This window comes from Corapipo altera, unplaced genomic scaffold (assembly GCF_003945725.1).
Source record: "Corapipo altera isolate COAL_440 unplaced genomic scaffold, ASM394572v1 65, whole genome shotgun sequence".
Taxonomy (NCBI): domain Eukaryota; kingdom Metazoa; phylum Chordata; class Aves; order Passeriformes; family Pipridae; genus Corapipo; species Corapipo altera.
Genome location: NW_020884891.1, coordinates 10,708,564 through 10,728,952, shown reverse-complemented (window position 1 = coordinate 10,728,952; position 20,389 = coordinate 10,708,564). Strand labels below are relative to the sequence as shown.

The following is a 20,389-nucleotide window of genomic DNA, read 5'->3' as shown; positions in this document are numbered from 1 at the left end:
GTCTTCCACCTTTTTTGTGGAAGGCATATCTCAAAAGCTGGCCACACTGTTTAATTTTCCTGCGTTATAGAGCAGCTGCAAAGTGACTGCTTTGGTTCATCTTTGTTCTGAAGTTGCCTCTTGTCCTCCCTGTAACAGGGGTTGCTCTCCTTCACGTTTCCATTTGGAGTAGTCTGGCTGTATGGAAGGGAAAGCTTAAGAAAGTATTTCTCCTGCTGGTAGAGCTATACTTTACAGTGGACAGGAATTATTAGTACTTTACTGTTGCTTTTGTTTCCTTGTTTTTTTTGGTTGGGGGTGGGGAGGGAAATTAGGAGTGCCCGTAATCTGCTGACAGTCCTAGAAACTGCGTGTTTCCTCAAAATGTTGAACTCTGCAGACAGGCACATACAAAGGAAAGCTGAACACAGCACTGGTTATTCCTTCTGTGGGCACTCACTCAGAGTAACTTATTCTACACTGAAAGTAAAACATATGCTGGGACTGGTGTGACAGGTTTCTGTCATGATCTGTGGTGGCCATGGAGCCTGACAGCACCAGGGCCCTTTCTTAGACTGTTCTTTGTGGTCTGAGTGGTGGATGGCAGGGCCTTGCCTTAGTCCTGGATATGCTGGAGCTGTGAGTTGTTTTTGCTTGTTTTATATGGACACAAACTAAAAGACGCTGTATGGAAAAAGACTTGGCCAGTGGCCAGAATTGCCTGGGAGCTGTGGCTTCACTTTCCTTCTCTGCAGAAGGTACCTAGTGGGACCTGCATTGAGCTCAGCAGAAACAATTGGACAGAAATTAAACTACAGCAGGTCTGCTTTCCCAGCCCTGCTTCTTCTCAGGGCTATCAGTTCCTAATACCTGACACTTCATATAAAGTGCACTCGTAATCAAGATACAGCTTTGGTCGTGTGCCAGGTGTGCATAACACTATTTACCTGACCAAGTGTGTGATACAGAGGCTAGGAATGAATGGTGGGGGTGGAAATTCCTTGTGCTGTTGTTGTTGCCCTAGATAGGAAGCCTGTCTGCTGTTGGGGTTACTGTGCTGCTGCTGACCTGTGCTGCCACGGCCCGGAGTAGCGCCTGAGTAAGGACTGAGCTGAGGGCTGGCTTCAACTTCATCTTCTTTCTTACTGTGAGTGAGGTGAGACATTGGAACAGGTTGCCCAGGGAGGTTGTGGATGCCCCATGCCCTGGCAGTGTTCAAAGCCAGGTTGGATAAGGCCTTGAGGCAGCCTGGTCTAGTGGAAGGTGTCCCTGCCCATGGCAGGGGCATTGGGATGAGATAATCTTTAGGATCTGTTCCAACCCCTTAAGTTTCTGTGTTTCTGCAGAGGTTTGATATGAGGGGTGTTCAGTGTGGGTGTGAGGCGTGTTGGTAAAATTGGCTGGAGAGTTATTTGTATCCCAAATATAGCAGTTAGTTATATCCCAAATATAGCAGAAAACTCAGAGGCACGTTGAGCCATTTTTCAGTAAGGAAATAAATAGTACAGGCAATCTGGGGAAGTGGAGGGGAAGAACAAGCAAGGAAAGATGATTGTGGGCATTGGACTGGGAGGGGTGGAAAGTGTTTTCCTTCAGCCAACATGTTGCCAGATTGTCAGTTTGTATAATGGATGATTTTTGAAGCTTGTGTATGTGAGTTGCTTAGGATGGAAGTGAGGTTGGAGCTGCCGCTTCAAAAAGTCAATGTGCATTTTATTTGCTTTGCTTTTGGATTAACAGCTGTGTAATGTGAAGGATGTGAGGAATTGTTTCCCTCTTTCTTTGCTTCAGATAGAACTAAGCACGTGGTCTTGCCACTGAAATCAAAGAGTACTTTTCACCACAGTAAAGTGGTTTTAAGGAATCCTAGATATTGGGTTTTATTTATTTATTTATTTAAATTTTTGCATGGGTTTTATAGTACAGTTAATACCAAATCACTGGATATTGTACATCTGGGAGTTTACTGGGCTTCAAGGTGAAATATCTTTATCTCCAAGGTAGAGATAAAGTGATCCACTAATTATCACAGATTTAAGAGTCTCGGATTTAAAGTGATCCCAGGTAGATCCTGAGTTATCACTTTAAATCCGAGACTCTTAAATCTGTTATACTTGAATACCACTGTTGTTCAGTGAGGACAAAACTAATGAACTAGGACTTCCTTCAATGTACATCGCTGTGACTGTTGATTTCCTAGAGTATATTACTGTTTCATCAGTAGAGCATCTTTTTTTAAAAGCATCCTTGCAACTTGCCTATTAGGCAGTAGATTTATATTTCTTTTAAAGTTCTTATTATAAATTCATTGGTCTGGCAAAGGCAGCTGTTAAGTGTCAAAACCCAGAGCAGAATACCTGTATGCACATCTGTTTTACTTTAAACTGTGTGATGATGCTGCAGCTCATCTGAATTTTGCTGATCATTTCTAATGCCCATATTTCCAAGTGCTGATAATCAGGAATATTCTATAGCATAGGTGTATAATGGGACTTAGAATAATAACGTATATATAATTTTTTTTAAAAAAAATAGGTATGCTTGAAAGCCTGTGAAATTAGAAACAAGTTGACATGGCAAGGACAGGCTTAAAATAGCACTTTACATCCCAGTACTTGTTCTCTCACAACTTATACTAATTAAAGAGATGTTTAAATTATCATTTGAATAACACTGAAGTAGTGTTCTGTTTGAACTCTCCTTACTAGAGAAAATAAGATTGTAAGTGAGCAATACCAAGACAGTGACAGAAATGCTTGTGTACAATTTCTTTTTAAAAAGTTATTTAAACTTATTATAAGTAAATGTTTTTAACGTCATCTGTTAATGACACATTTAGTCTACCCATTGTATTTTTGCTGTAGTATAAGCATGGCCAACATGTAAAAGTTTTCTTAACATCTAGCTAATGATTATGTTTTGCAAAAGTACTTGTTAGATCTGTAGAGCAGACCTGGTTTTTGTTTGTTTCTTTTTAAGCTATTTTACAATACAATGCAGAATTACTGTCATTTTAAGGTGAAAGTAGTTCCTTGTTCCACTTAATAATGCTCTTCACTGAACTGTGTAGCATTTTAAATTTAAATTACACTGAATACATTCTAGGAGACACAGCAGTAGATTGAAGTGACATGAAAGGATGGTTGTTTTGTTTCCTGAGCTGCTGTTCTGCACACTGCAGGCCCCAAGATGTGCATCCTGACCACACCTTCACTGAGGTTTTCCTCTCTACGTGCACTGGCTCCATGTCAGCAGTTTGGTATCTGGTTTATGATGCTGCCTGTTTGTGTGTTTGCTGTGTAACTTTGGAGAAGTAACTTGAGTGGTAATAGTGCCTTTAGCTGAGATTCCTACTGAGTGCTGTTCTTCCATGGAAAACACAGGCCTCAGGAGAGTGCCATGGGTGCCAGGCTGGGCTCTGGCAGTGTCAGGAGTGCCCCCTATGCAGCCGTGTGGGGTTTGACATCACAGGGGTTATGTTACTGGGGACTGAGCTTAAACACCTTCATTTCCTTGATGAAATTTTGACCTTTAAATGGCACAACTGAAAACAAATGTCAAGTATCCACGCGCTGCTGCTTATTTCGCAATGTATTTCCCTCCATCCCCAAACATTTGTATTTTCAGCCTCTGCCCACCAGGCCTTTGGCATTGCTGTAACTGATGCACCCCTTGTACATCACCTACACTGCTCACTGTCAGAGATGGAGGGTAGCACATAAAATAGCTGTATAACTGTAAGTGACCCTTAGGCCCTTTTAAGGGCCTCGTTTGCACAAATCTCACTCACAGATCAAGAAAAATAGAGGAACTGAATAAATTATAATGTTAAGTGTGGGATACCGCAAAGAAAAATTCTGTTCCATGTTGGTAGTTATCAGCATGTTTGTTTTGTATTTCCCACTTCAGTTTCTTGGAAAAGAAATATAAAGCAAATAAATGATTTCTGCAGAGCACACATGTGCCCTGAGGCACCTCTTTCACAGCTGCCAGAGAATCTTTCTGCAGCACAGTAAGAACAGCCTTAACACTTGTGTTAGGTTTGCTTTAACTGTCTGCTAGTGCAAGTGAATTTTTCTTACTATCCCTCAGTTGCACAAAGGCTTTTACAGAGAGAAACAGTGCCATGCTGATATATCTGATAGGTTTTCCTGTGAATATTTTCCAGCATGGCCATGTCTTGCTGTGGAACCCAAAGGCCCCCAGCTTTGGAGGGGCTGACACTATGCCCGGTGCAGGCAGGTCCTACCACAAGCCTGCTGTAGGCATTGGAGAGAGCCTGATGTTCTTCTTTCCATCATCTCTGCTCTCCACAGCATCCACTGGACACACCTGTTGACTTCTGTCCTTGCATTTTTTGTCTTGGGTGCTCTGCTGTAACATAAGAGCTATACTTCTTGGTTTAGGATAAGATGTACTGATGAGCCTGAAATTCAGTGGTCTTTTAAGAGAAACCTAAAGTTGTGCTGTGTTTCTGGAGACTGAGCAGCCAAGTTGCTCGTTCTACATCCAGCTTACTCAGCTCAATAGCAAGCTTCAGATACCACAGTGTTTGCTAAAACAAGAACTTTCTCAAAATAAATAAATTTTTGCTTTATGTCTGATTGCTTATCTGCCTACAAGGCTGATTAAAGATTTCAAAATTTACAAAACAGTAACTTACTTGTTATGTGTGTTTCTGTGCTGTAGGAGCCACCTGTACAACTTAAACCAAAAAGCACCCTAAGATGTGTTTAGAGAAACATTAGACTGCAAATAACGAGTAGTGTCAGTTCCTCACACTCGGTGACACACGAAGCACACTCACTGTCCCCTTAGGCAGGTGCTGCAGAGTGTTTGATCTAATTTCTCAGGGTTGCAGTTCACTGTTTTATTGCACGTGTTTGGGGCAGGTGGCACACAGGGCAGAATGAGTCTTTGCATATTTAAATGAGTGCTGATATCAGTGCCCTGTTGGGTGTGTTGGCCCGAAGGGAGCTGGGTAAGACTACACGGAGCTTGTATTGTCCTTCCCAGTAAAAGGATGCAAGTATCTTGCTGAAAAAAAAAATCAAAGCAAATTGATGTAACTGGCCAGATTTACTGGAACACTTCACCTTACCCAAGCAATCCAGTGGGTGCTTTGTTGTTTCCTCTCCAGTAGTCACACATGCAATAGTTTTTGAAGAGATTATATTAAGTTCAGTTTACCTAAAGGACTTGATAAGTAGAATACACAGTGAGTCATTCTTATTAAATGTTTTGTCTTGGAAGCTAGAGGAGTTGAGCAGCCTGTGGAATGGAACTACTTCAAATATGCTGGTTAAGGTTGAGGAGCTGGAAGCTGTGTATCGTGACACGCTGAGTGTTGGCTCACAGCAAAACCCCAAAAATTTATGAATGAGGGCATTTGTTTGATAGCTTAAGATGACAACTTGGCAGCCAGCTGCTTTTTTCCTGTACCATAGAGCCACTTTGGATTAGGAAGATTACTAACTCCTGACCTCCCACAAATAATAAATTATGCCTATTAAAGTGTTTTGGAATGTATAAAATGAATCTGCAGTAAAATTTTAATAAGTGGTTGGGAATGGAGGAGTGGATGGTGGGTTTTTATTTGTTTTTTGGTGTTTAGTTTTTTGGCTTTTTTTCTTTCAATAAAGATAAAAGTGGACTAGTTTTTATGCTATAGCTTCTGGTTGCCTTTTTTCCCTAATGCACTTCCGTGGACACACTAAGCTTGTAAAGGCTGGGGCAGCAACAAATTGCTGGAGGCTACTTTGTTTGCCAGTAGCTCATTTTCTGTGTGTAGCTCTAATTTAAGGCTTGTTTAAAGTTCTTTAAAAGCTCCAGTGTAAAGGTGCAAATAATTCTGTGCCAGCAAAACTAAACCAAGGTGATGCTTCCACCCTGGCAGTGCCACTTGTGTGGAGCTCTGTCACACAGCCCGTGCAACTCAAAGATTATGTATAACCTGCAAAATCTGCAGCCCAAAGGAACAGCCAAAGTTCCCAAAAGTCCAGCTGGGATCACCACAGTTCAGATCTGGACTGAAATAGCTGCCATGAACCGAAACCTGACTCAGACAGAGAACCAGCAGGCTTCTTGCACTGTATTCACTTCTCTTTTGGAGTGTTACACTGAGGTCACGTTTGTGTCAATTCAACAAAGTAATTTGCTGGAGTTGTGTTGTATCTTAAAAATTTCTTCAAGTACTAACTTCTCTAGCCTCTTTTCTGTTCCTAATATGGTAGTTTTTGTTTTGGTCTTCTTTCACAACAAAAACCCATATACTTAAAGAATTGCAATAATGTACAGGTAAAGTGTAGTTTTATAACAGTATTTTCTATAGCTTTGAGTGTTATGTAGAAGAATTGAGACAGTAATTCTGCAGCTAGTGGTAATATCCAATAACAGCAAAGTGATACAGCAATAGAAAGTAAAAATGAAAGAGAAAGAAGAGATCCTAGTTTGTGAGGTATGTTATCTTTTTGCACCAGATATAGAACTAGGAAGGATGGAGTAGTTTCTGTCTGCCTGTAGTAGCCCATTAGTTTGTCATTTTGCACATTACTTTCCATGAAGAGAGCTGTATGTACAGCTGATTCATACTCTGTATTTGCACTGGGTAATTTAATACTGAACTTGATAGCCCTGGTTTTGTGCCTTTGTTTGATAGATGTGTTTGATTTTCATTATGAAAATGGATAATCTGTTTATTTCCTAAGCATGGAAATGCTTTTGTATTTTTATGAGCTCCACTGTTTGAACTTGGTCAAAAGTGCTTTCATTATGAAATGTATCACCACAGGGAAGAGGAACAAATGGAAAGTGAAACTAAGCTTGCTGTGTTTAAATAAAAAGCAGACTGAGAACATGGAGCTGGAACAGGGATCGGAGCAAGGTTATGCCTTAGAAGACTATGGAGAGCATCCTGTTTGTGTGAGTGTTCTACTTTTTGCCGTTCTGGCATTGTCACTTCTCCAGCTGGCTGGTCTGTTGTTCTTGCAGGTCTTTAAGCACCTGTGCAGTGACCATTATGGCTCCATGGACTCAGCTGAGGAAGGGAGTGTGTGATAAACAGCCTGGGAGTTGGTCTGACAAAACTGAAGAGAAAAACTCATTCTGTCCTTGAGCTGAGTGCAGGTTATTTGAATGCTCAAAGACAGTCTGATGAATGATAATCACATACACAGAATGGTCAGAAGTAAGTGTAAGCCTCAGTCCAGATCACGTTACCACACCAGCTGTTTCCCTACCTTTGTGATTCATGGTCTGTACCCAAACACTGGCAAAGGTAAAGGAGAGGGTGTTCTATTCCCTGAAAGGTCATAGTAGATAAGATTTCTGTTTCTCTAAGGTAATTCATTGGTGTTCCTCAGACAGAACAGTTAGTTTAATAAAGTTGTTATGTATTACCTCTTAGTTTATAACTTTCCTTATTTAGCTGAAAATGAGAAATATTTTTGTAATGTGGATAGCATTAAGTAGATTTATCTTTCAGAACGTTAAGCTTTGAATACTGGGTTGCAGAATCTTTAAACTTGAGGCTTTAAAGCAGCTTTAACCTTCACAAGAGTACACTTCAGAACTTTTTGTCAGGCACTGTGTTTGGCAGCATGTTACATCATTCAAACACCTGAAGGCACTCAGAACATTCAGTTTAGGTGAAAACTGAAAATGGTTACGAGTTTCTAGTGGTATCCCATGACCTAAAGCAGAGCACCTGAACAGCCTGTTCCATGTTTGCAAGGAGCAGGTAGTGTTTTGCATTTATACAAATGACACCAACAGCCAACAGCTGACAAAGCTCTTATTACCAAGCCAGGGAAAGTTTGGGTTGAGTGGTCTGTTTAGATATGTTTGTAACTTAAGAGTGTATAGAGTTTTCACTATTTAATGTTTTTCTTTTCTAGATTTTTCATGACTTTGCCAACCTACTTACCTAGAAACATTTGAATTGCAGTTGTGTTCAAGGCAAAGTGACATGTTTGTGTTCTAGCAAGCAGTAAGATTGACAATAACTAGGGAGTGGGCACTTAAATAACCCTTACTCAAACCTTGCAATAGGAATTTTGTCCTCCCATCACTGTAATGATCAGTCCAAATACTGACGGACTTGAAGTGCGTATTTTTAAGTTGAATTAAAAACATTTTCTGGCAACATTAGCTTTTTGAGTATCACTGCATTTATTAATAAACTAAATTATTATTTTCTTTATTACTAACCATGAATTGTTGTGATACACAGTGTCATACTAAAGATTTTTCTGTCCCCTTTTTCAGAACAAAAAGTTCCTAAAAATAAGTTGAAAGAATGGTCAACAGCATCAGCTTCCTGTTCAGGCTTCCTTCAAAATTTAGGGCTGAGACCACTTTACTGTCTGTTTAGTCTAGTGTGGCAGGAACAGTTCGTTCTTCTACAGTTGCTACTGTGACTCCAGCTTTACTCATCTCGTTATCTAAATATGTCATGCCATCGGGCCCCTTCAGTTTTTATGTTTCAGACCATGGAGATTTGAACAAATCCCTTTGAGGAAGCTCTGTGGCTGTGCAAGTGCCCAGCTGTGCTCAGGTGGGATGTTTTGCTGAGGGGTAGGACACGTGCACAGGCGTGATCATGATAATGTGGCTGTGCAGCTCCTTGGCCAGAGCCAGCTTCCAGCTCAGGCTTGGAGCACCTGAGCCTGGACAAGTTTGTCCTCTGCTGCTTTGCAAAAGCTACTTGGATGTTTTGGACAGAGAACATCAAATGGTTCTGCCCCTGAAAACGTACACCTTAGACAAACACTTTTGTGTCTATAAATAAGAAGTGCAATAAATGTGCCTTCCTGGGTATTGGGAGGTGGTAAAGTTCAAAACCTCGCTGGTTAAAACTGCCTCAGAGGTAGTTTTTTTCCTCCATTTTTTTTAAAACTTCTTGCTAGTTTCTACCTTGCTCTGCTTAGTATGAATGTTTGTGTTCAGACTACTTTTGAACAAAATAGTTTTTAGAGCTGTGAAATCTAAAAATTTAAATGTGCACTTTGCCTTACAGGAGAAAAATGTAACATTTGTTTGGTCACCTCACTTCTTTGAAGTGCAGATAAAATCAAAGAGCTGTTAGGATGTACTAAATAGTGAGATTGCCTTCTCTGGTAGAAAATGCCAAGTAACGTACCCTAAAGATATCTCAGACTATCATAAAGCACATGAAAGCTTCAGGAAGCAAGTTCACTCACAAAAAGTTTAAAGTCAAGTCAGCAAAAAGTTGCAGTACAAATTCCTGTCTTAGAATTACTACTGGGGAATTCCACATGTGGATCCAGAGAGGATCTAGAGATATCTAGAGATGAATCTAGGTATGTTTGGCTAAGAAGTGATGGGGTAGGTTCAACATGAACCAAGCAATAGACTGTGCTAAAGTTTTGTATTAAGATTACAGTAAAATTCAGTTCCTTAAAGATACAAAAACCATCATCACTCTTTCACTGGAAGATACTGTGATTGTGCAAAGGATTAAACTCTGCCTGCTCCCCATGCTCCTCATGTTTATTGACCTTCAGAGCATTTTTATTGCACAATAAAAATGAAAAATAGAGATGACTAATGCTTGAAATCTCGGGGGCCACCATCTCAAACGACCATGGGTGGGGACAGTTTTCTTAAACTTGTGTTTTTGAAGTGCACAGCTGATCCTCTGTATATCAGAACATCTGCAAGGAGAGAATTTCTGCAAATTGCAAATAAGAGAGCCTAATTTTCTATTTTTTTTTTTTTTTTTGCTTAGTCACAAAAAAAAAGGGGGGGAGAGTTTGCATTTGAATGTGAGCTTCTAAGAGAAAAGAGAAGGTGTATTTCCCATCTCTGGTGTTCCTCTTGTTGACTGTCCCCACAGAATTTTGAAAAACTCATAAAAACCTTAGAAAAATCTCTCCCAGCCCCCAAAACACTTTTAGTAGGCAGAAGTCTGCTAATGCAGTACATGAGAAGGAACATTTACTCTCCCCCTTCCCTTTTTAAGTATGTAAATAATTTCACTACCTAAATTACGACCCATGTCTGAGAACAAAGCAACCTAATGCCAAGGATGAGATATGATGGAGTTTCTCAAAAGCAATAAAGGTAAATGTAAAATTGGTGGCAGAATTTCTTGTCAAAAGCTGAAAGCTGAGGAGCCAGTCAGGTTCTCTGAAGGAATATGGAATGTTGTTTAGAGCTTCAGCCTGTTACATTGCACAACAGCCAGTGTTGAGAAGACATTTAAAGAGAAGTTCATAACCAGGGGAACTGCAGTGAAAGGAGAAGCTGCGGTGGCTCCTTCTGTGCCTGCAGAACACGGATTAATTCTCAGCACTCTCAGTGGAGGATTAGGATGATCCCTGTCATTACACTGCCTGCTTCCCTGCCAGACTGTACTTGAGCTCATGCACTTTAACATTTGACTGTTTGAATCGCTCCTTTCACAGAAAGGTTAATACAGAGCAATGCTGCAAGACTTCAGGAAATTTATAAAGAAAGGAAGTGGCTTTTGATGACTGGTGGTTATGTTCGTGTTTCTAAGATTTGGTCAGATAAATCTATTGCATAAATCCTATCTAAAAAAGAAGGGTTCGGTGTTTAATTTTTCCTAACTTTTGTTCTTATGTAGTAAGAGATTCCTGTTACTATTTTGTTTTATCTTGGAAAATGCCATTTTAATTTTAAGTCTTGCTAATGCGTCATCATGAGGGTACATAGAATTCCTCCTACGTTGTGCTGCACAGATGTTTGGTAACATTCCAGATTCAGAGCCAGGAAATAAGTGTTAATATTTAATCTGTGCACCTTGGGTAATGTCATTAATGAGCCTTTTGGCTTGTTGGGTAAAATAGTATTAATATTTGTCCAGCCCTAATACTATGACTTGATCAGAGTCTGAACTTGAATGCATGAACTCAAGGAATCAGTGAGGCAGCTGTATCCACCTGGCATAAGTATAAATATATTGTCTCTGGATAAATTTTTAAAAACTTTTACCCAGGGAGATTATTTCCTTCATCTTCATTTGCAAAACAAAAAACACCTGATGTCCTAATTTCCTTACATTGTCGATTGTCGAAATGATTATTGTAAGTGTTAGAGGGGAGATGAGCACCCTAATTCTTAAACAATCTGTTGTCAGTGCTTATGTTCCTGGTGGTTCTCTCCCTCTACTCCACTTGTGAGACCCCACCTGGAGTGCTGCGTATAGTTCTGGTGTCCTCAACACAAGAGGGACATGGAACTGTTGGAGCAAGTCTAGAGAAGGCCACGAAGTTGATAAGGGGACTGGAGCACCTCCTCTATGGAGACAGGCTGAGAAATGTGGGGCTGTTCAGCCTGGAGAGGAGAAGGTTGTGTGGAAACCTCACAGCAGCTTCCAGGATCTGAAGGGGCCTACAGGAAAGCCAGAGAGGGACTCTTCATCAGGAACTGTGGTGACAGGACAAGGGCAAATGGGTACAAACTGAAAGGGGAAATTTAGGTTAGATGTTAGTAAGAGATTTTTCACTCTGAGGGTGGTGAGACACTGGCACAGGTAGCCCAGAGAAGTTGTGGATGCCCCAACCCTGGCTGTGTTCAAGGCCAGGCTGGATAAGGCCTTGAGCAACGTGGTCTAGTAGGAGGTGTCTCTGCCTATGGCAGGGGGGTGGGACTGGATGATCTTTAAAGGCCATTCCAACCCCTGATCATTCCACAGTTCTGTGGTTCTATGACTTGACTCCCCGCGTGCCCAGGGCCGTGCCCAGAGCACAGCACAGCCGGTGCAGTCGGGCCCGGCCTGCGTGAGGCAGCGCCGCAGGGAGGGAGCTCAGGGACATACAGGGCAGGGTCTGGACAGAATTTAATGAGGCAAAACTACCAGGTGAGTCTACAGGAAGGACTTTCCCAATTCAGGTAGTCTCAATGGACAGTTTTCAGTTGTGGAATCTTGCCTTGGCCTTTAGCCTTTTCTGCCTTTGGGGCATGCAAACAGCTCTTACCCTTTCACCCAATACTTGCTTGCCCTCGTGTTATAAATTAGGAGAGAGTTTCACACCAGGCTGTTGGATAATTGAGAAATACTGGGTCAGTGTGGCTGGGCTGGCTTCCATTACACTACTTACTGCAGCAATAGATGTTTGACACTTACAAATGAATTTTTTTTTTTTTTCTGATTGACATGAAGTGCATGTGTTCTGAGGCAGTAAATGGAAACAGTGAATATAAGGGACAACAATAATATTTTTCCTGAAACCAAAAATAAATTTGATCTTTATTAGTAGCTAAGTAAAACATTGTATTAACTACTTTTTAAACAGCAGTAAGAAAAACATAATTTCCTAATATACTTGTGGTTTTGCTATTTCAAATAGAATGTATATATTTAAACAGGCAGCATCGACTTTCATCAGAATCCACTATAACTGAGCTTCCCCTCTCCCTGATTTTGGGCCACTGGTACTGGTATTTACACTGTAAAAAAACAGTGAGAACTCTCAACTCTCAGGCTTTGAGCTACTATTGTAGTGCCAGAGCGCAGAAGTACTTCTGAAAGTTGGTTAGGTTATCTCTGGAGTTTTCACTGGCCTTTGTGATGTACCAAATGTGCAAGAGGAAAATACGTAGAAATCTGCTTGTGAGAAAGTAAGAAAAATTGGACTCATGAACCTTTTTTCTACCATGAGTAACTTGCACTAGTATTGGTGGAGTTTGTTTTCATAAAAACACCGACGTGATGTAAAAACTGAATCATTTCCTTTAGGATTTTTTCTTTTAGTCTTTCTAACCCGAATTGCATTGTAATTAGCCACAAGATACTTATCTTATTGCTATTTCATCACAGTCTTCTAAGCTGTAGAAATGTTCTATCATTCTTGTGTGTGCCAGGTATAAATCTGGAAAATCAAAACTTGTAGAGAGCCTCACAGTATGCACTCGTTTGTTTATTGTGCTTAAGTGTGCTGCATCTTCCTGGCAATGTGGTATTTCTGTCTTTCTGTAATTTCTTTTTGAAACCCCAGCCTCTTTCAGTCCTAGTACTGGAACAAGTTCAGGATGACTAGATGCTGATGGAGTTCCCTTCCAAAAGCTGACTAACTAATAACTCATGTACTTGTTCAGGTCAACTCAAATTTTTTTTTTTACTGTGTAAAACCACTTTTCCACTTACGAATTCTGAATGCTTGCTGTGGTTTCCAAAATGTTTAGATCTGCCCAAATGCTAGAGAAGTTCCAGAAACAGTTGTTACTTATTCGTATGGGATTGTTTTGGAAGATTTCAGAACTTCCTGAATGGAGTCAACCGTGAGTATTTATGCTAAAGCCAGAATTGTGTCTCCATTTGAAGTTGGCAAGAGCTCAGTTGCAAAGGAACCAGACTTCCTCCAGTGTTGTTTTTAAACTGAAAACAACCTGCTTTGCAGATTCCAGTTTTCTTCATAAACTAGAACACTGCCCTTTTCCTGTCTAATGTCATCTTTGTTACTAGATGACTTCCCTAACACAGTGTTGGAAGTAGACAGAAAAAGAAGTTGTGTTTTCTTTCTAATCATGCTGTTACATAGCAAGTTGGATCCCTGGCAAGCTTTTTAACACCAGAGGAAGGACAATAAGCACTGTTGTTCATATACTTTCAATATTTAACCTTTACAGTGTTTTAGGCTTGGGCTAATTAAAGCCTTTCCTAGTGAAGATAATAATTTACTGCCTTATTAAACTGCATAGGATAAAATTTCTAGCCACAGGTACTTCTTTAGGTTTTGAGTTACACTTAGAAATTGTAGTAGTGTGTGCAAATGCTAAGTTGATTCTGTTCTCTGAGCAGTCAAATGCAGAGAAGATTAGGGCATTTCCTCCTTTCAGAGGCATAAACCATCTCCCTGTTCCCATGCACACTTCTGCTCTTACTTAATCCCATAAGCTTTTGTGACTATTTAAAAGCTGTTTTTCTATATTAAAACAAAAAAACCCATGCCAGTTGTTTTTAAGATATCGGTTAAATTAGGAAGAGAGGAGTGTCTCTTGTGTCCTAGAACCTGTGCTTTGATTTCATTTGTTCTGTGGCCCTGGCTACAGGACAGGAATAGAGTGTTGCATATATTCTGTCTCTGGAGCTTCTAACTGAGGGTATCAAAGTCAGATTATACTGAGAACATCTCTGGCAGTCCATAAAGCACAGTGGCAGTCAGGAGTAAGCTTGGACTACCGAGTTTTGTAAACACCCAGCATGTAACAGCCCTAAGGAAAACATTACCTCACCAGTGAGGTTTGCAGTGTGAACACTGAAACACATCACTGCAAATGTTAAATAGACTCTAGACCATTTCAAAATTGCTAGAAGCTTTTTCACCTGAGGAAAATCCTTTGGAGATGCTGAAAACCCAGCTATCTGGGAGAGAAACTGCATCTCCTCTTGTTGGGTTTGGTTTTTTCTTGCAGTCACACCTGACGCACACGGGTCGCTCTCACTGGGAACATGGATTTCCTGCATCGAGAGCCTGGAAGCTGCTGTTTCCAAAATAGCTAGATAAGGACCTCAATAGGCTAGTTATGTCCAACAGTTAAGGGAAATAATGTAGGGCAGTAGAAAATATCACATATTCTAAATATTCTAGTATTAAATAGTAGTTCTATTTTGATACTGTGAAATTTGTCACGAGTGCCAAATTGTCTTTCATTTGTAAGGAATGAGAAAGTTCACTGAGAACATAACTGCTGTATTTTAGTAATGTGTAGTTGTCTTGCCTTGAAGGTATCCTTGATGGTGCATTGATGTGAACATTGCATCTCATCTTTTCTCTTAAAGTGTAATTAAACTTAAATGGACTATTGAAGGCATAAGGGGTAATTTGAATAGCTAAGTTTGGTTCCTAACCAAATACTTTTGCAAGTTGAGTATGTGAGGCTGTTGTGCATTATATTTAAAATATGATGAATATTTATTTAGCATGAGTTTGGGGTAGTCCTGTAATGGATCCAAATCTCATACAGCCACATGCAAGTGCCAGTAACACTAAAAACTTTCTAGCACCTCTCTTTTATTTCACATTTCAAGAGAAAATGTCTGTAGGAGAATTTTGCAAGGGACATTTAACTCAGTCTGTAAAATTGATTGAAATCTTAGATTTATGGGGAAAGCTGTTAAAACATAGCCAGGTTAAATATCAGCTAAAGCTTTCTGTATGTAAACACCCAGTAGTCAAAGAGAATGATTATGCTGTGACTTTTTGGAGCCTTATCTCTGCAGTTACACACAGCCATCTTTTATTCACTGGTCATGGGACCAGTGAGGCCTCTCTGCCCATATAACCATGCTTTTGTTCTGGAAATTCTTCTCTTACCTAAACACCCAAAATCTACTTCATGTTCCCCATGCCTCCCTTGGGCAGTGTGTGCTGTGGGGAGTCCTGAGTTCATGTTTCTACTGATACTCATCTATCAAGGATGAGAAAGGTCTTGTTGTTTCTGCCTTGAGACAGAAGAATGGGCCATATGGAATATAAAAGTCTCTTTCTTGTCTTTTTTTTTTTTTAATTAAATTATATTAAGCTGCTGTTCATAACTTTATTCAGAACATGTTTAAACTTGGGAGTGGAGGGGGAAGGGGTAGTGTCCCATAAGAATTCAGCTATTTTTTGGGTAGCTTGGTCTTTGTCTGTACAATACAGTTTGGAAGCCTAAACTTTGCCAATAATGCAATTGCTCTCTTCTTGTATGGGTTGTGTTTGGAAATCCTAAAGATTCCTCCTTTCTGCAAGGCAAAAAAATTCCCAACCTCTAACATGTTCTTTTTTTCCTTTTTTTAATATAGATTTAATTGACACTGAAAAAACCTCAGTCAGCACAGTCAGATCCCTTGTAAGTACTCCTCTGTGTGTCTGTGTGTGTGTGTGTGTGTGTCAGCTTTTACATGGGCTCAAGGGAAAAAGCCAGGGTTGGCTTTTTGGGACTCACTAAGTTTTTCCAGCTGATGCCTGTTAAGAATTACAACTGAGTTTTGTCAGGATAGAAACATGACTCTGTTTTAAATGATTACAAATATGTATGAATTAGCTAAGTTTTCTGTTTTTATAAACACTTCCAAAAGTATTTCAAATTAACTTGAAATTCCAAAATGAAAGAAGTGCAACCTTCCTGAATTAACCAGTCCTGGATTATTAGCCAGCAGTTTTTCATCAGTAGGACAACTTGGGACCAAGCTCCTACTGAGCCCAAAGAAAAGCTGTGGTACTGTCTCACTGTGTTAAATAGTTTGCAATAGTCAGACAACTCTGCTTTTTATCCAAGTCACTGTGCCTGGTCATATGCTTTTTGTTGGAAGGTGAGGAGCAGTTAGAGTTCTCCATGGAGTTTATTTTTTAGTGTTATGTCTAACCATGGGCGTGCACTGACATTTCCATACCGTGTCTCAGTGCCATGGCTGGATTCTGTTTGCAGGACAAGCTCAAGTGCTGTGTTTGGAGCACTGAATTAACTGAAATGATTTGTAATATAAACCAATAAACCTTCATTTTAGAGAACTGGAGCTTAGGGAAGTAAAATGATCTCTCTTCTGCTGAGGTTGATGATGATGAAGTTAGTCATGAACAAGCATGTATGTTTTGAAAAGAATGTAGCATTCATCTTTTTTTATAAAAAGAAATGTGCAGAATACATTTTTCCAAACAAGTCTGAGCTTAGTTTATCTTATCTTAGTTTATTATATTATCATTCAATAGTAATTTTATTATGTAGATGTAATTACAGAAATTAATGTGGTGGTCATGTGAAGTATCTGCAGATCTCTTAATCTTACATTACATTAAATGCTGTTGATATTGGCTATGACACAACTGCATATGTTGGGATTCTTAATAAAAACCCCAACAGCCTATTAACAGATTTTTGTTAACACTGTCAGTAGCAGTTGTCTTGTTTATTCTGAAATGTTAATTGTAGCCTCCCTCATCACCTGAGGGTGGCAAATATATTAATAAAGGTGTATTTTGAAGTGTACCCATGTTCTTTTAATTCTTGATGGAGCCCTGAGAGTTTCCCTATTCTCATCCATTCTGTTTATCAGACTGTGTCCATGACAGCCTGGGTTTGGGATGTCAGTGTTACTGAGGTGCTGCCCTTTGGTCAGTGCCCCTCTCCTTTTATTTCCCCACTGTGGCAGTGTGGGTGATGTGTTGCAGGCCATGTCTGTGTGCCAGCCAGATGAAGACAATAACCTGTATCTCTCACATGCCAGTGCAGGCTAGTTACAGGCCAGTGCTCTGGCCACAGCTGTGATTTGCTGTGATGCTTTTGTTTTTCTACCACTTGCCTTCAGTCTTTATTCAGGACCAGTTCTCCATAATGAGGAAAGATTTCTGACATGCAGACAAAATCTTGCCAAATTGTGCTTTTTTTTTAAATTTACTTAAATTGGTCAAATTTGATTCCATTTTCCATACCTGGAGTTTGAAATGCATGTGCTGAAGCAGTTTTTGAAATTGGAAAAGCAAATCTGTGTAATCTCTTTCCAAGAGTCTGACATTGAAAAGTAAGAGATCAGGAATGCAGTTGCTGGGGCAAAGTTAATAAAGTAGTTTTGGAATATTATGTAGTTTTTAGATTACATGTAGACTTTTGAGGACTCTATCAAGATACCTTGTAATATATGAATATAAGTTGATGTAATATTTTGAAAAGCAGTAAAGCAATATACTGTATCTTTTCTCTGTGGTACAAATATTTAGGGGAAAACAAGCATTGACCTTTCCCATAATTACGCAATTGGGGCATTACTCACACAGCTTTAACACAGTATTTTGATGTGAAGGACAGAATTATCTCAACAGCCTTGAACTATTCAGAGACAGTGGGGAAAAGTCTGTGAAAAGTAAAGATTTGTGGATGCAAGAAGCAAGTATGGAAAAGATTGACCCTCTTTCATCCCCAGAGCAGTACAGTGCTCTATCGCGCAGCTTACAGGCCTCTTAAATCAGTTACTTCAGTCTCCTTTGTCTTGATGCTTTTGAAGTGAACTCTTAGAAGGACTAAAACTAATGAACTGACTGTAATATTACTAATATTACTAATTTAATTATTTTTCTTTTTTTTTCCTGCTCTCTGCTTGGCACTGGTCTTCACCCGCAGGCGTCCACTGTTGGCTCTCAAAGGTTACTAAAATTTTAGCAGCTGCTGTGAACCAGACCTAACCTTCATGTGCTGTTGCTTCTCCCCACACCCCACTGTGCTGCTGCTTTGCTCTTGCCTGCTTCAGAACTTCATAAGAGAGTTTCTTTTTTAAATAGCCACAATGAAACTTAGGCTAGAAGTGTGTACCATTCTCTTGCTGCCTGTGTACTTGTTAATCTCCTTGTACAGTATGCTGGTATTTATTCCGTGGTATTTTCTTACCAATGCTAAGAAGAAAAAGGCTATGGCAAAACGGTTAAAAGCCAAACCCATCTCAGACAAACCTGGGAGCCCCTACCGCTCTGTCACTCATCTGGACTCACTAGCAAACATCAACATTCCTGGAGCAGACACCTTGGACAAGCTGTTTGACCATGCTCTTGCAAAGTTTGGGAAGAAGGACTGTCTTGGAACCAGAGAAGTACTGAGTGAAGAAAATGAAATGCAACCAAACGGAAAAGTGTTCAAAAAGGTAAAACCTACAGTTTTGTACTTAATTCTGATTTGCTTTTGAGCTGCTTTGCATCTTGCCTCAATAATGTGTAAATCTTTAGAGCTCTTCTTCAGTATCATCTTATAAACCATCCATTTGATGGTAAAGAATAACAGAATACAGGATGCACTGTTTATTCTACTTCAAGAAAAATGAAAGCAACTTTAACGAATGGCAGTGTGTGCTTATGCTGTTATGCACCAACTCACATAAGCTGGTAGAGCTGTACCAGCAGCTTCTTGTCATCAAAATTCATTGTTTTTCCTCACCAGTTAATTTTAGGAACTTACAGATGGTTATCCTATGAAGAAGTAAATGAGAAAATGACTCGCCTGGGGAGTGGACTGACAGCCCTGGGACTGACCCCCAAGAGTACTGTTGTCATATTCTGTGAGACCCGAGCAGAATGGATGATTGTAGCTCTGACCTGCTTCAAGTACAACTTCCCTCGTGAGTGCTCAACTTGCTTACTTCTGATGTATTTCAGAACCATTTTTCAGCGCTGGTTTGGCTTTAAAGTATTTTGACTCTGCCAGTCTTGTCATTGAAGGTGTAAGAATTTCATAAACTTCCTCCGCTGATGGTCTGGTTCTTACAAGTTTTCAGTGTTCTCTGTGTTGTGGAGATCCCTGAAATTAACTTGCTCATACTGTTTTTTATGATCTTATTGTAGCAATGTTCTAGATTTTAGAAGGACAGAACAACAGTTACTATTCAGGGGTTTTTTAAAAATACTCTGAAGATGTCAGTAGTTGCATTTCTCCCCCCAAAATGTTATTAAGAGCATTGCTCAAAGGCCTCTGAAACAGTGACAGGCTTGGAGCATCAACCACCTCTCTAGGAAGCCTGTTCCAGTGTCTGACCACCCTCTTAGTAAAGAAATGCTTCCTGTACAACTGTCCTCCTTGTTCCAGAGGTCTCTTGTTCTGTAAAATTTCTGACATGGGAAAATTAAAAGCTACTTTATTTCCAAATCAGAAAATTCCCAGTTGAGCTAATAATAACCCTGCTCTCCTGCAGTGCTTCCCAGGAAGGTAAAGCAAGAGCTCTTGCATTTAGTGTTACTTTAACCTCTCTCTCATATCCTCTGCCCTCACTGGGACAGTTGTCACTCTGTATGCCACCCTGGGTGAAGAGGCAGTGACCTATGGCCTCAATGAGTGTGGAGCCTCATATCTGGTGACGAGTGTGGAACTTCTTGAGAGCAAACTTAAGGTAATTTGGTACCAGCTTCACCTGATTAAGCAACCCTATAATAATTTTACAGAGCAGACAGTGCTAAAAATGTCATTTCTCTTCTATAGACTGCACTGCCACAAGTCTCCTGTCTGAAACATATCATTTATGTGGACAAGAAGACTATCAATAAATCAGAATACCCTGAAAACGTGGAGATTCATAGTATGCAGACAGTGGAAGAGCTGGGAGCCAAACCAGAAAACTGTAAGTGAATCACTTCAGAGAGGACTAATCAGAACAGTGTTAGCAGTGAAATCAGACCTGGGGTAAGAGGGATGTGTAGCAGAAAACCCCCCATCTGTGCAGGTGTCCAACAAAAGGCAGTGGCAGATGGTCAGTTCATCCTCTGGCTCCCTTTAAATAAACAAAAAATTTGCTGGATCTCTTTTGTTAAAGTGTCAGATATGTCAGGGTAAAACCTCATTTTTAACTTCTAAACCATAATCAGAATAATTTAAGACTCCACCTTTGTTTTAGGAAATTAAATGGAATCCAGTGCAGTGTTGCATTTTTTTGCTACCCTTACCTTTTATTCATCTTATTTTCACTACT

At 40.0% G+C, this 20,389-nt stretch overlaps 1 protein-coding gene across 5 annotated transcripts in view; it reads left to right on the top strand.

Annotated features, from left to right (window-relative positions):
* The window catches only part of ACSL4 (acyl-CoA synthetase long chain family member 4), a 36,228-nt gene that overhangs the window by 2,676 nt on the left and 13,163 nt on the right, over window positions 1–20,389 (top strand). The window contains exons 1-6 of one of the 5 annotated variants that reach the window (XM_027645193.1): window positions 6,775–6,900; window positions 15,752–15,798; window positions 18,064–18,577; window positions 18,871–19,048; window positions 19,704–19,813; window positions 19,903–20,041. In XM_027645193.1, coding sequence (XP_027500994.1) covers window positions 18,227–18,577; window positions 18,871–19,048; window positions 19,704–19,813; window positions 19,903–20,041 — 778 coding nt within the window. In that variant the 5' untranslated portion in view covers window positions 6,775–6,900; window positions 15,752–15,798; window positions 18,064–18,226. Of the gene's footprint in view, window positions 1–6,774; window positions 6,901–15,750; window positions 15,799–18,063; window positions 18,578–18,870; window positions 19,049–19,703; window positions 19,814–19,902; window positions 20,042–20,389 lie in introns of those variants that run through there. The other 4 variants (XM_027645196.1, XM_027645194.1, XM_027645197.1 and 1 more) reach the window with 4 other exon arrangements.